This window comes from Myxocyprinus asiaticus, chromosome 34 (assembly GCF_019703515.2).
Source record: "Myxocyprinus asiaticus isolate MX2 ecotype Aquarium Trade chromosome 34, UBuf_Myxa_2, whole genome shotgun sequence".
Classification (NCBI taxonomy): Eukaryota; Metazoa; Chordata; class Actinopteri; order Cypriniformes; family Catostomidae; genus Myxocyprinus; species Myxocyprinus asiaticus.
The window spans coordinates 7,728,732-7,745,390 of record NC_059377.1 but is presented as its reverse complement, the minus strand read 5'-3'; the positions used below and the strand labels follow the sequence as shown (position 1 = coordinate 7,745,390).

At 37.0% G+C, this 16,659-nt stretch overlaps 1 protein-coding gene across 1 annotated transcript in view; it reads left to right on the top strand.

Annotated features, from left to right (window-relative positions):
- The window catches only part of LOC127424834 (zinc finger protein ZFPM2-like), a 112,849-nt gene that overhangs the window by 71,916 nt on the left and 24,274 nt on the right, over positions 1 to 16,659 (top strand). Inside the window, exon 5 of the mRNA XM_051670292.1 lies at positions 4,125 to 4,221. Within this exon, the coding sequence (XP_051526252.1) occupies positions 4,125 to 4,221 (97 nt within the window). The remainder of the gene's footprint in view (positions 1 to 4,124; positions 4,222 to 16,659) is intronic.

The window sequence follows — 16,659 nt, the reverse complement described above, 5'->3', positions numbered from 1 at the left end:
CTGCTCTTAAAACATGCCGCACATCGCCGTGTTGTGCGGAAATGCATCAAAAAGATCAAGGTCCACCTAGTGAATGTTTACAAAAGACAAACAATTAAAACTAGCACAGATGGGTGCAAAAACGGTCCAGGACGCCTTCAAAACAGCACAATAGCAAGACAGCAAACAGCAAGATGAAAAAGAATGGTGGTCTCCTTTTTTATAGTAAAAACTTGACATTGTGTCTTTTAAAAGTGGCACGAGATGTATGATAGTTGTTCATCTACTGCATGTTTATGTAGAAAAACATTTAAAACTAGATATGAAGGTGTCCTGCGTAAATCCTTTGGTGAAATGGGTGTAGATACATCTCCCATGACAGACCCATCTCTCTCCTCTTTACCTTTGTGACTGACTGAGCACCGGTGGGCGGGGCCAAGGGTGCAGTGACAAAAAATAGGCATTGATGTCTTGCTGAAGAGGCAGTCATATGCAGATCTATTTGTTCCTTGTGATGTCACAAGTTCCACAAATTTCAAACAAGCCTTTTTTGTAGCTTGGTTTTAATAAATGCTCTTTTTCTATTAAGGAGGAAGTTTTCAGTTCTGAAACTTACAGGATGTTTTTATAGTACAATGACCTCTTATATGCCAAAAGATCAAGGAAAATGTGATTCCTCATGTCATGACCCCTTTAAGCCACAACACAATGGAAATAAGCCACAACACAACGTAAATAAGCCAAAACACATTGAAATTAAGCCAAAACACAATGGAAATAAGCCACAACACAACGAAATTAAGCCACAACACATCAAAATTAAGCCACAGTACAACAAAATTTTGCCACAACACGACAAAATTAAAAAGATACAAACAGTTTTTTTTTAAAAATAGTTACATAACTTGATCAACATTAGCTTGAATCCGTACCAGGCAATGATGGAAAATGACATCACAGTACATGTAAGCACAGCGTAGTTCTAGTGGGAAGACTAGCAGCTGCACGTCATCGCACCATTAGCTAGGTAACTCCTAGCCAATCACATGTAAGCCATTGCTTTATAAGTCTGCTCACAATCTATCACATTGCTGTTTCAGTGTGCTAACACGGCAACCTCCACCACCCCACCGCCACCAGTTGAGTCCCGTCCTGCACGGGGGTAGGCTCCTCGCCCTTGCCTCCTATCTCCGGCAGGATCTGATGGTTCCGAGTACAACAACTTCGGACTGCCAGACGGGGCTTACGCCAAAGAGAGACATTACATTCCTGTTTTCTATTCATCTAATAAATGTAATCTAAAACTTTACTCAAATCTACGAGTCTTCCTGATAGAACTGCAGTTATTCTTGTGTACTGGCAGCTCTTATAAGATTTACGTGGGTTTTCAGCTTGTGTTTGCTTTAATAATTTGGTTGGGTTGTACACTTCTCGGCCACCGTAGAACTTAGTTCATGGATCCACTAAAAATCACCTTGACACCAGTTGTTTAAAAATAATTGCAAAAATTGTTCAGAAAAGTAAGGTTAGTTCTGAGAAAAGCTCTAGCATCATTTGTTTACATATGCCACTTGTTTTGATATTTTGTTATCTAATGCAGTGACATTCAGACATTTTTGTTAGACAGAAATAACACAATTTAACACACAAAAGTCTGCTTGAGATTATGAAACCCAACCCTATGTCCATCCTTTTGAAACCTAAGCCAGCTCTTTAAATTCCCCATGCGGTGGTCTCAGGAAGCTGTGATGTTGGTGATAGAGCAGCACAATGTGTCTAAAGATCAGTGCTCAGCATTCCACTTCTTCTGTCTCCAAGTCACAGCCCTCTATTCTGGATTCCAAATGTCCCAAAGGATGAGATCAGATCAGGTGGAACATTCAGAGGCTCTCCAACAATACAGCCATTCACAGGGTGGACGGAGACGGGGTGTGGCCTGCTCGACCCCCATTTCACACACATGCATACACACAACTAGAGATCTTGCTCTGGAACGGCCTTTGGGAATGGTGAGAGCACATGGTAGAGGTTGTTTAAACATGTTTACTAAGACACAGTCTCAGATGGCATGCCCACAATCTGTTCACTGACTTTGTTCTTTGCGCAACTTCTGGCGGTCAGGATTTACAGTGTTTTTAACAGTAAACCAAGAAACAAAGTCGTAACAGGTAGGGGTGGGTAAAAACATTGATTTTCCCGATGCATCACGATCTTCATTTGAAGGTTCCCGACATTGATTCTTCAATCACAAGAGGGATGCGAGTAAATCACTTGCAAATTCGACCAAATTTTGTGCTATGCAACTAAAATTGTCTGTGATTAGCCAATACATAGTACATTTTCACCAGTGATCGAGTAGTGTAGTGAAGAAGAAGTTCAGCACTGAGATCCTTTCACTGCATGTTGAGAGTAAAAGTTTGGTTTAACTTGCTCCGTGTAATGTCTGTCCAAACATGAGATCCACGCAATCCATTTGTTATTGAATAATGTGTTTTTTAATACCCTTTCTGTTCTTTACATTTAATTATTGATTAAAAACAACAAAAAAGAAACATTTAATTCTAATCACACATAGCACCGATGCGGTAAAGAAGCAATGTGACTCCACTTTCATTAGTGTGTGCTCAACCAAAACACTTCTGTGAGACACTCGCTGAACTGCCGCTATTCTTAGAGACAGTACCATTTTGGCACTTGTGCTATATGTCAATGTATATACTTGTAAATAGTACAAATTATGCATGTAAACAATAAACATGTAACAAAATGCATATATGCAATATAATGTATGACATTTCAAGACATCACATTCATTGATGGAATACATGTGTTTGTAAATTTTTAAAAAGCTAAAATCTGGCCAAAATGCTGAAAAACGAATCATAAAATTTGTAACATTTATATTTTCGTAATGTACCAAGTTAGAATGTCCCCTGTATAATTTCTTTCATTTGTAAGCTAAATAGACATTATAACTGAAATAAATCCTAATGAATCATAATCGAATCTGAATGTCTTTGAAAGACAGAGTTTTGTTTGAGGCACTCAGTAGAAAGTAAACTAGATATTAATTATATATTCCCTTTTGTTTTTTTATTTAGTTATGTCTGTGTAATAATCAGGACTTACTTTTGGATGGACAGAAATTCTGATACACATTTCCATTCATTTCTTCAGTGTTTTCTGTACAGCTGGCTGTGGAAACACACTGCTGTGCGATTATTTGAATGCATTTTCCATGACTATTATTGTGGTATCAACTATTTAAAAACTTTTGTTAATCGATTTAGTTGTTGGTCAGACATCCTCTTCCAGTCTAAAGCCCCATTCACACAGCCAGCGGCATCACGCGACAAAGCGACACGATCCCATTAATTTTCAATGAGAGCACAGCGACTTCCGGCGACATCAGCTGCCGCGACCGTTGGTGACAGAGATCACAGTGGCAAGCATCAAGGCAAGTTGAGAAAATTTAAACTTTTTGCAAATGACGAGCGACATTCCGGACCAATACAAATGAGAGTGAAGACAGTGAATTTCATGTCACCCATCTGCTGTGAGTAAAGATACACTAGAGACAAATGCAGGCAAGACGGAGGAGAAGTTAAACGTTTCTATGAGCGATTTCACTGTTCTGTATCATTTGTCTGTAACCACATACATGGATATGGGCTAATAAAATGATGAGTGGAAAACCGTGTTGGAATTTTGAGTACGTTTGATTCATATATTGATATAACGTTTTGTTTAATGACATGACGCATTAAGCACTGCTGCAGGTCATATAAAATGCTCTCCCCTGCAGAATGATAATTTTTATATGCAAAAGAAATGATTCTTTGTCAGATTAGAATAATATCTTAGTTTTATCGGCAGTATCATCTGTAATCAGCATTTCAAAAGCTACTATGGCCAGTTGTGCAGTCCACCAATAACGTTAGAGCGACAGAAGTAGAAATGCCCACTAGTGACACAAATTGCAGAGTCTAGCATCACCAAGTGACAATGCCGCTGGCAGTGTGAACGGGGCCTAAGTGAGCAGTTCTTGGCCAAAAAATACTGCAGAGTGGACCAGACTTAATGCCAACTCGGCGACTAATATACATTACATGATGATAAAAGTGAGTCAGTGTTTTCTGTTGCAGGTTTCGCTGGTACTGAGCGGAGGTCCCCGCTGGCTGATGGATATGATGTGGGTCAGTGCAGAGGATGGCAAGAGCAACTGTGCAGTTTACATCAAAGGTGAGAATTTATTCTTTGGGTCTATAAAGATATTTTTCATGATCTGTTGTATAGCTTGACAGATCCCCATTAAATGGTTTGACGAACTCCGTTTTCTTTCTTGTGTTGATGTATTTTGTATTGAAACATGAAGTTGGAGTGGAACATATCAACATGCTTGTCCTTAAAATTTCCAATAGCAGAACAATGTCAAGTTTATGTCAAGCCAGGATTTGCTACTTGCTATTGCTAGTCAGTGACAGGTCGCTGGGACATTCTCATTCTAAAGAGCATTTTAGTGGACAAGAATTTCTATACACCCCTGAGTGCAAGATAATGACCTCGTTTACATGCAATTTAGAAAGCGGGTTATTCCAGGGTTTTTGCAGAAAGCTGCGTTCTGAAACGTCATGTAAACCAGAATGCCGATTTAGATTAAGAGAAAGCGGTTTAACACACCTAGGTTTCTCCTGGAGAAAGCTGCTTATGTGGCCATGTAAACACATACGCGGCATTCTAAAAGGTTTTTGAGGAGTGCGCATGCATGTGGAACAGACCAGATAACACACATTATAGGTTGGAGCCCAACAGCAAGTCAACAAAACATTTCTTGGAGTACATTGGGAAAAGCAAATACACTATAAACCATTTATAAACACCACTGTAAAATATCGACGGTCCCTCACGTTTGCGTATATGCGCTTATACATTCGGGAAATCCCATGATTGCAGCACAATTCCAATGCAGGACGCGATAGAAAGGTAAGGAAACAAACACAGCAACAACTCTGGAATATCTGGAAATAAAGTGAAGCAACAGAGAACAAAATAGTGAAGTCTTCCTTGGATACCGTGTTTGTTATTTACACAAGTGTTGCAGGGTAATTACATTGCTCTGAAGAAAGCTGCTTACTGACCGAGCCACATGTATACAGGAGTAAAGAGTACGCCACTTAAACAGTGCATGTAAACGAATGTTGCTTTCTCGCAATAACCCGCTTTCTGGTGTCCATGTAAACGTAGTCGATGTCAACAATAAATTTGGTCCTTTTAAATTTTAAATGCGTACATCTGCTAAAAGGTTACTATAAAGTCCACTTTTACATCCATGATTTTGATTTCATGGGACCTTTAAAACCGTCTACGTCAGAAGATCTGAAAAACCATAAGCCCCATTCCAAGATAAAAACCAATGCCCCATTTTTACCAAAATAACTAAAATTGTGCAGTAATAACTTGCCTTTCCACAAGCAAATACTTAATGTTTAAAGAGCAGAAAGATAACTCTTTGTTGCCTGTGCTCTCTATACTTGACGAAAAGTGATATTTCCGCTAAAGTGCTCCACTTTTTATTATCAGCCAAGGCTTAATTGATTAATCTACTTACAGTACATGTGTAAGTTCAACAGAGAACAATCCTTTCTCAATTCTGCAAAAAGTCTTGAGGAAATGAAAGACTTAAAGGCCTTTATCGCACTTATCTGTGAACAGAGAGAAATGGAATAATGGCTCAACATCTCCAGCAATGTCAAATTCCATTATCAGTGTATTCAAACAGCTCTGCCCCCCTGGAGAAGTCGTCTTCCACCAGTGAGCGGCACAGCGATTGTGTTTAATTAAAAGACAACACTAATGAACTGAAGGGCTTTCAACTGAGAAGTTATTAAGGATGTGAAAAGGGCCAGGATCGATTAGGCCAGGCTGCTGGATATCTTCCCAACTCTCTGGTGGACTGTACCCAAGCAGATAGCAAAGTTAGCTCTTCCAACGCTGGTCACATCTCTGGATTTTGGTGGGTTAGATTTTTTATTTATGTATTACAGGGCCGTAACCACATATTCATGATTGGGGGACCAAATGTAGTAGTGTAAGGCTTTTTTTGTAGAGTTGCCTCAATTGTTCAGTCCAAACTTGAATTCAGTTCATTCCCCTGCCCTCTCCGGTCTCTGTTTTTGCATTGTTGTGTTTGATTCTCTAATTACAGTATGTTTGTTTCATCAACGTGAGTACTTTTGTGAGCAGCTACTACTGTTGTTTGTTAGCAACTCAGGTGTAGAAGAAGCCAGCTTTACTGTTTTACTCATGTTTTTGTAAATTTACTACCAATTTACTTCTGCCACAGATGCTTTGCAAGAGATTGAAGAATGCTTGCTGCTTGCCAAAGGGGGGGGGGGTTCACTAATCTGAATATTTGGGGGGAAATGGCGCCTCACTGTTTATATTGGTTAGGGCCCTGCATTATACTACAGACGTCAGACAGCAGGCAACTGCGCTTCCAGTTTCTTTAAAGCAGCAGCTTTTAATAGTGGATATGAGCAGCACTGTGGTTTTAGTAATCTGTGAAGCATAATTTTTTTTTTCATAATGTTTGTTAATGTTAGTAAACATAATTATAGAGGGATATCTATGGTTTATAATAAATAAATATATGTAGGTTCTTTTTGAACCATTTACTAATCCACTTTTAACTTGATTCAATAGGCCGGTATAATTTAGTCGTACATGGAACAGGTTGATGAATACACATCCTCATACATTTAACCCACTTTAGATATATGAGCATACCATCATATGGCATTTATAAAAAAAAAATACATCAGATATGCAATATGCATCTATACTGCTTTAATTATTGGTCCACATATAGTGCATACATAACCAGGGACTAAAAACAAAATTGTTTTCATTTCAGTTAATTCTGAGCAGAAACAGTATTTTTTCATTCCGGTTCCAGCGTTCCTCATCCTCCAGCTGCAGTGTTACTAGATCTATCAAGAGATAAAAGGGACCTGGTCTGGAAAAACACGCTCAAAATAAGTGATAGTAAGCTATTTTTATTTTCTCTCCTCCATGTGGGTGAATTATCAGCATAGAAAGCATAACAAGTAAAGTATAAAGTAGCCTATATATATATATATATATGTGTATATATATATATATATATATATATATATATATATATATATATATATATATATATAAAATATCCCCAAAAATATTTCAAATATTTCAAAAATACATCTGGCCATCAAAATCAATTAATTGCCAAAATCTCTCTCTCCTGCATGCATGCACACAATGCTTTTACCTCAATCCTTTTATTTGGATTAAACGTGCATACGTATACATAGTAATTATATACTGTTTTCTTGTCTAAAAGGTCTTCAGCATGTCACAGAAGGCTACATCCACAGTGTGCATTAAAGCAAAGAAATGTGTGATGCAGCAGTTTCCTTCAGAATCAAAGCACATCCTGCTTATCCTGTTCAACTAAAAAGAGAGAAGCCTCATTTTGTGGGCTACAGAAAGTGGTGTAATTCCAAAAATGTTCTATAATAAACCATTTAGGTTTTGGTTTCATAAAAAAAAAAAAACAGAATTACACCGGTTATTAACTGGTTACCAACATTTAAAAATAACGTTTTCGGGGCCTGGGTAGCTCAGCGAGTATTGACGCTGACTACCACCTCTCAGTGGGGCGCGTGGTGAGTTATGCATGGATGCCGCAGAGAATAACGTGAAGCCTCTACGTGCGGTGTGTCTCCACGGTAACGCGCTCAACAAGCCACGTGATAAGATGTGTGGACTGATGTTCTCAGATGCGGAGGCAACTGAGATTCGTCCTCTGCCACCACGATTGAGGCGAGTCACTACGCCACCACGAGGACTTAGAGCGCATTGGGAATTGGGCATTCCAAGATGGGGAGAAAAAGGGGAGAAAATCAACAAAAAAAGTTTTCACTCCAGACCTTTCAGTCCCTAATAATAACATTTGACATGTTCAATATTCAAACTTAATTGCAGACGGTTTCGAATAAACAAGTTACTTACAGCATTCAAAATGAATGCAAAGACTATGACATTATTATTCACATATCCTTTCATGAAGGATAATAATATTTGACTTATTCGACATGTAAGGTAGAATGTACAGTCATCCGCTTGTTATCGTTAAATAAACCCGCTTATTACATGGCTACTTACCAAATAAATAAATAAATGGACATGAAATATTGATTTGCATCAAAATTATGAAATTATGTGAGAAGAAATAAATTGCTGTTCAGCTGAATTCAACCACCGGTTTGCATCGGAGTTCTTTTGGTGTTTATTTTGCGAAAATGACCATCTGAGTACTCATTATCCAGCTTATTACAAGACTACTTGCCAAATAAATAAATAAATGGTCATTGAACATTGATTTGAGTTTTAATTATTTTATTAGCTTACTTGTAGAAATCGCACAGTGATCCGAGATGCAGGAAAGATGACTCTCAAAACCCAGGGCCGCATTAACGCACTAGCTTACCTGGGCTTAATGCTTTATTCCATTCAACTGTGAAAGTCAGATTTTCCAACTTCCTACAAGGAAAAGTGCAATGGAACGCCATTTGAAGTCAGAATTCCAACTTGGAAACTTGTGCGGATATTTTCAACTCTGCTGAGGTGTCGGCATGTCGGCACCCAGAGAGATATACAAAGTAAGTGATAAACATTCCCTTTTATTAAATAATATCGATGAGTAAAAGTTCCTACATTACATGATATTAAAGCTTGTTTAACAAACATTTGCAGAGATAGGTGTTCAAAACTTGTTAAATTATACACTCTTTTGATAATCGTACACCTGTAGCACAAATGCTAGTGCTGCAGCTTTGTTTATCAACTGGGCTGCTATGAGATGTTTCTGGTGACAGTTAAACTCCTGCTAAGCTAACTGGAGGGTTGCAGTTCTGTTTCCTTACACGCCATCTTCCGAGCATCTGGCAATGGAATGCCTTTATGGTCGGAGATTGGAGATATCCTATTCGGCCCATTCACGTTTGTGGGAGACGGTGATATAAACACGGAGATTGTGCGCAACCGCAAATGCCACCCGTGTAGCGCACGGTCATAGAGTAACCACTGTTACTCAGAAATATCAGACCGCTAGATGCCGCTATTGACCAATCAGAATCAAGTTTTCCAGAGACCTGTGTAATAATCGTACATAATAACTGCCGGTTTCAATTGAACAAGTTATTTACAGCATTCAAAATAAATGCAATGAGATATTTTAGAAGTAGTACATTATTTTTGTTTGACATATTTGGCATCAGTCACAGCAGTTGTGCTTTGGAAATTAAGACAAAGTTTGTCACTGAATAGCGTTCATACCAATTGTGAACTACAGACCACGGTTTTCAAGCAGACTCACAAGCGATTTGATGGTGCGCACCAGAGTTTCGAGCTTTTTTCAAATGGACTTGGGTCCTCACCAAAAGCTCTAGTGTGCCATTGAAAAGCACACAGTCATCAACCACCTATCTGAATATTGGCATTAATGTCTATAGCAGTAATGGGGCTGCTGTACTGAATGTTCTCTGTAACTGAATATTAGTTGAGTTCCTTGATATGAGATGTTGTGGCTATTGCTGCCAGTACATGGCTCACCACGTCTCGTGCACCGATGAGTTCTTGCGAGGGGGCAGTAAATTTCTTAAGCGTGTGTTTTATATGTGCTCTCTATCCTGTCAGAAGGCTTTTGGCTTATCTTGAGTGAATGTCGAGTCTGGAAATGTCAGGCACGGGCAGAGAAAATATATGAGATTTTGAAGCTGCTGGATGTTGTCAGGGGGTTGTGATGCGTCATAAATCCTGGTTTGATGGTAGTGGATGTCTGGATCAGGAAGGACACGGCTTAAGAACTGCAGAGACTCACAGCTCCGTCAGCCAACAGGAAAGAGGTTCATTCTGGTCATTAGATGATGTAGACCTCATCTTTTGATTTATCATCTCCCCCTCTCTGACTTTCGCTCTCTTCCCTTCATATTTCATGGTCTCTCTCTCTTGCTCTGTCTCATTTCTTGATGGACTGATATCTGACAGGCTTATGGCTGTCATTGATGTGAAGGTGCTGCTCTGTTAAGGTGAATCTGGGGTCAACAGAATAAAAAAAAAAATCCTGGCACACCACAGCAAGAGGAAACAGCGGTCGTTGACTTATCACTTGTAGTTTCCTGGGATAGAACTGATGGATATTAGCCAGAAAGCCATGTGGATTTTTTATCATGTTGTTTAAATGCACAATGTACCAGGAGAACCTTGAAGTTCCTCCGCCTAGAAAAGTAGTCCTACCTCAAAAGGATGATTTAGACAACTTTACAGGTTAAGTAACAAATATTTTTATTCAATAAAACGTTTGGGCTTTAATAAAATTCAAGCTTCACATTCTGATACAATATCCCCATAGACTTCTATTGTAACTGTATTATATTATATGATATTATATGATATTATATGATATTATATTATATTATATTATATTATATTATATTATATTATATTATGGTAACATTTTAATTGTTTTATGATTTTTTTTAATTATATTTATTTATTATATTTACCATTTATTATGTTGCAAATGTGTATCTTTAAATACTAATCTTATGAACAACAAGTATAATATCTGATTTAAGTTTCACAAACCTTTATAAACACAAAACAATTCTTTGAGTTGGTCATGACTGAAAGTCTTTGATTGAGGCTCACAGAGTCAGTTGGATTCAGTGAGTTCATTCAGTAAAGGATTGGTCAAACTGATTCAAACCGATAACTGATAACAAAACTAGTTTTTGGAATTATTCATTCCAAAGATCTGGTTCTTAAGAGTCACTTGGAATGATTTAGCTCCAATAATGACAAAAAGCTCCATAAAAGTAGTCCATATGACTTGTGCACTATATACCAAGTCTTCTGAAGCCATACAATAGCTTTGTATGAGGAACAGACCAAAATTTAAGTAATTATTGTCCGATAATCTTCCCCTCTGCTGATGCTCTAAAATCTCATGTGCGTCAATGTTCAGATTAAAAAATAATGCATCAATGCCCTGTGCCAGGTTTGACATCATTGACAGCAAACCACCATTGGTTCTTTCTTGTTTCGTAAATGAACATGACACACAATATTAAAAAGTGTGAAATAAAGAATGAGATTTGGGAGCCTTTCAGTAAATTGACCATATTTTTGTCCTTTTTGGAGCTTTACTGCCATGGTCACTATGAACTGTAGTTAATTCTTGAAAACCTTTGTTTTGTACAAAACAAAATAACAGCTTACAAGTTTGGAATGACATGAGGGTGAGTAAATAATGACAGAATTTTCATTTGTGGGTCAACTATTTCTTTAAAGAAAAGATTTGTTGTTTTTACGGATCCTTTGGTCATGTTATTGTTGTTGAGCTTTTAAAGAAGTAATCTTTGAAACACCTTGTGTCTCTTGGTGCAGGGTGAGAGCGTTATGTCAGAGGAATTGCTGTTTGATTCTCACTGAAGACGAAGTCAACAGAGACAAAGTTTAATTAAGTTTTCTTGAAACCAATCGGGTGTTTTGCTAGAAGGTAGAAGAGCAGAAGCACATAATCCTCTTCCCAGTGAGGCGCTCGCTTGAGGGGTATCTCTCCTCCCTTTCTTCCAATCTCTCTCTCCTTACGTCCCTCCCACCCTCTCTCCCACTCTATCCCATTACCTGGAAAAAAGAAGAGGGTCCCAAGCCACAAAACTGAATACCCCAAGATAAAAGTACACATTTCCGTCTGAGATTTTGTTTCGCAGTAGCTGCAGTTGTTTTTCACAGATCAAAGTCACTCCAGTATGACTCTATAGGTCGCTCTATAGGGTCAAAAACATAATTCGGCAGAGTGGCACAAATCTTCCCAGTGTGAGCAGGGTGAAGATCTACTGGGAGAAATAACAATGTGATTTGCATAGCATGTCAATCATCGACCATAATCCCTGGTGAGGCCCCAGCAGTGTCCTGTTGTGTACTGTGTGATTCCCACAGCTATGGTATCTTAAAGCTGAAATATGTTGCTACATCACCAGAGTTTACATTTACCTTTATTGTTTGCTTTTATGTTTACGTATTTTGTATGTTTACCTTTAACTATGTTAGCGTTTCCCCTCAGGTTGACTTATTTTGCAAATGTGTATGTTTATTATTACGCTTACCTTTACTTTTACATTTACCATTTTAACTTTTACATTTACATTTTACAATTACCTTTTTGTTTACCTATTTTGTTAACCTTTACTTTTTCTTTTACATTTACCTATTTTGTTTATGTTTACTGTTATGTTTACATATTTTGTTTATGTAAACATTTATGTTTAGTAATAGCTTTTACTTGTTTCATTTTGTTTACTTTTGTTTAACCATTTTGTTAGTGTTTACATTTACAGTTACGTTTTATGTTTATCTTTAACCAATATGTCAACGTTTACATTTTACTTTTGTTTAACTATTATGTTAACATTTACCCTAATGTTTACCTATTTTGTTAATTTTACATTCACTTTTATCTTACTTATTACCAAATTTGTTATTTATTAAATTTACGTATATATTTATGTTTACCTATTTTGTAAATATTTACATTTACGTTTTTATTTATCTTTTCCTATTTTGTTAACATTTACGTTTACCTTTACGGTCATGGTTTCCTATTTTGTTCATTTTTACATTTACATTTTTATTTATCTTTTCCTATTTTGTTATTTTTTTTTAGATTTATGCTTTTCTTTGTTTTGCCTGTTTTGTTATTTTTCACATTTCTGGACATCTTTTTTTTAAGTAAATTTACACTGGCGGCCAAAAGTTTGGATTAATGTACAGATTTTACTGTTTCGGAAGGAAACTGGTACTTTAATTCACCAAAGTGGAATTCAACTGATCACAAAGTATAGTCAGCACATTACTGATGTAAAAAACAACACCATCACTATTTGAAAAAAGTCATTTTTGATCAAATCTAGACAGACCCCATTTCCAGCAGCCATCACTCCAACAACTTATCCTTGAGTAATCATGCTAAATTGATCATTTGATTCTAGAAAATCACTTTCCATTATATCAAACACAGTTGAAAGATATTTGGTTCATTAAATGAAGCTTAACATTGTCTTTCTGTTTGTTTTTGAGTTGCCACAGTATGCAATAGACTGGCATGTCTTAAGGTCAATATTAGGTCAAAAATGGCAAAAAAAAATCAGCTTTCTCTAGAATCTCGTCAGTCAATCATTGTTTTGAGGAATGAAGGCTATACAATGCTTGAAATTGCCAAAAAAACTGAAGATTTCATACAAAGGTGTACACTACAGTCTTCAAAGACAAAGGACAACTGGCTCTAACAAGGACAGAAAGAGATGTGGAAGGCCAGATGTATAAACTAAACAAGAGGATAAGTACATCAGAGTCTCTAGTTTGAGAAATAGACACCTCACATGTCCTCAGCTGACAGCTTCATTGAATTCTACCCGCTCAACACCAGTTTCATGTACAACAGTAAAGAGAAGACTCAGGGGTGCAGGCCTTATGGGAAGAATTGCAAAGAAAAAGCCACTTTTGAAACAGAAAAACAAAAAGAAAAGGTTAGAGTGGGCAAAGAAACAGATATTGGACAACAGATAATTGGAAAAGAGTGTTATGGATCTTAACCCCATTGAGCTTTTGTGGGATCAGCTAGACTGTAAGTTGTGTGAGAAGTGCCCGACAAGACAGCCACATCTATGGCAAGTGCTACAGGAAGTGTGGGGTGAAATGTCACCTGAGTATCTGGACAAACTGACAGCTAGAATGCCAAGGATCTGCAAAGCTGACATTGCTGCACGTGGAGGATTTTTTGATGAGAACTCTTTGAAGTAGTTTAAGAAGTTCTGAACATTTTTTTCAAATTGTAATAGTAATTTTTCACGTTATTAATGTCCTGACTATACATTGTGATCAGCTGAATGCCACTTTGGTGAATAAAAGTACCAATTTCTTTCCATAAATTCAAAATCTGTACATTATTCCAAACTTTTGGCCGCCAGTGTATCTTTTCCTATTTTATTAACATTTTTGTTTTCTTTACATTTACATTTACCTATTTGTTTACCTATTTTGTTAACACTTACGTTTACTTTGCTTTTACATTTACCTATTTTGTTTGTTTACTGTTGTTTTCTTATTTTGTTAATGTTTACATTTATGTTTATTTTTGCTTTTACATTTACCTATTTTGTTTATGTTTACTATTATGTTTACTTATTTTATGTTTACATTTTTGGTAACCTTTTCTGTTTACCTTTATTACAGTATCTTAACGTTTACCCTTACGTTTACCTATTTTTCTTTTACGTTTAGCTATTTTGTTCATATTTACACTAACATTTATCTTTTTGTTTACCTATTTTCTTAACTTTTATGTTTACCTTTCTATTTATCCTTAGTTGTTAACGTTTACATTTGTCATCATGTTTACTAATTTGTTCATTTTTACATTTACTTTTATCTTTTCCTATTTTGTTAACATTTTCGTTTCCTTTACTTTTACATTTTCCCCTTTAAAATTTCCCCATTTTTTTTTTTATTTACGTTTACCTTTTTTGTTTACCTTTACATTTGCCTTGCCATTTAACTATTTTAACATTTACAGTAACCTTTACCATCATGTTTACCTATTTTGTTACCTACTTGCTGTTACCCATTTCTTATTTTGTAAGCTGTTTGCTTACTTCTGAAATGTCAAGCTTACATGTGCTGTGTACATCTCAATTTAATGACACATTGTCAACTGAGCAATGTATAGCACTGACAGGGCAGCGTGCAGCTATTAAAGAGCTGTCACGAAGCTTAATTACATATTCGTGGATGTAAATGAACTGCTGCTTGTCAGCGTGTCTGTGATTTGAATGCTTCATATGTAATGCAGAGACTGTCAAGAAAGACTTCAATCAAAAACACAAAAATAACCAGCTGAACGTCTAGCTACATTTCCCTTTCTTTTTTTAAGATCACTGCGGTATGAAAACAGTAAGTGAGGGGGAGGGATATGGGAAATGATGATTGGGGGGGTCTAACTCAGGCAGAACTGATGTGCCACTATCCATATTCATATTCAGCAGCAGCTGTTATCGCTTAAAAGGCTTTCTAATTACAACAACAAGACAAAAACTGCTTGGATAGGGTCCAGACCCACTAAATGATAAAATAAGCACTCATTTTTTCTCTCTCTCTCGCTCACTTTCTCTCTTAATCTCCACAAAGCACCTTGGAGTCTGCTCACCCAAATACATGCCAATGAACAGTAAAAAAGTGCCATTCGGAGATGCGGGTGTCAGGTTTGATTAAAAAAAAAAAACTTCTGGATTAAATATTCTGTGGCTAATGAGCAGACGGGCGAGCCAGAGAGGGTGTGACCATGGGCACGATTGTTCTCCGGCTGATAACATTCTGCGCAAGAAACAGCCAAATTCCATCATTTAATAAACATCCGCAGCCTCTATCAGAGAGAGCGTCTGGATGCCGGTGTTAAGTGGGAAACATTGCTTTTCATTACGCCAATCTCAGGGGGCTTCCACAGGGCTGCCGAGGTACAGAGACAAATAAATAGTCCTATATTTAGCCGTATTTATTTGTGTGTATGTTTTTGTTTTTTGTTTTTTTCAAAGGTTTTTCAGAAGTAGTTAGAATCGTCAACTTGGAGAAGTTGTCTTTTTTAGTAGTGGAGTTTGCTAAAGCAAGCGTCACTATTACTATTGCTCATACTAAGGGATAGGGATTTAAACGGACCCCTAACCCTAAGTATTAAAGGAATATTCCGGCTTCAATAAAAGTTAAGCTCAATTGACAGCATTAGTGGCATAATGTTGATCACCACAAAAAAACAAAAAAAAACAATTCGGCTCATCCCTCCTTTTCTTTAAAAAAGCAAAAATCAAGGTTACAGTGAGGGACTTAGAATGAAAATGAATGGGGTCAATTTTTGGAGGGTTTAAAGGCAGAAATATGAAGCTTATAATTTTAGAAAAGCACTTACATTAATTCTTCTGTTAAAACTTGTGTATTATTTGAGCTGTAAAGTTGTTTAAATAGTCATTTTTACAGTCGTTTTAGGGTTTGTTGACATTACATCATCATGGCATGTCAGAAAAGGTTAGTAAGTGATTTTATCACACTAAAATCTAGAGGTGTAACGGTTTATCGTGCCACGATGCACACTGTCACATTTTTGAACCGCGACGATAAATCGTTACACCCCTAAATTCTTGTGTTAGGAGATGGGACGGTTTGTTTTACATTTATAACATTATTTTATATCTGTTCAATCCAATACACGTGACGTCCTATGCCTACATAACACGGGCATACAAATGGAAATCGCTTCACTTGCACAAGGAGCTTTAAAATACGATTGCACGCTAGCAGCCACAGGTGTTGTACGATGAGTTCGGCTGAATGTGAAACCAGCAGTGGGAGAGAGAGACGCGCATTTTCAGCGCAAGGGAATGAATGTCCGTTTGAAGCGCAAGACAGATCTGCTCTGACAGCGCAAGATAAAATTGAAGTTTACACAGGTTTAATGAGAGTTCCATATTAATCTACTATACTATATAATGCTGAATTTATGTATAATAATGCTATGGGGGAATATAATCC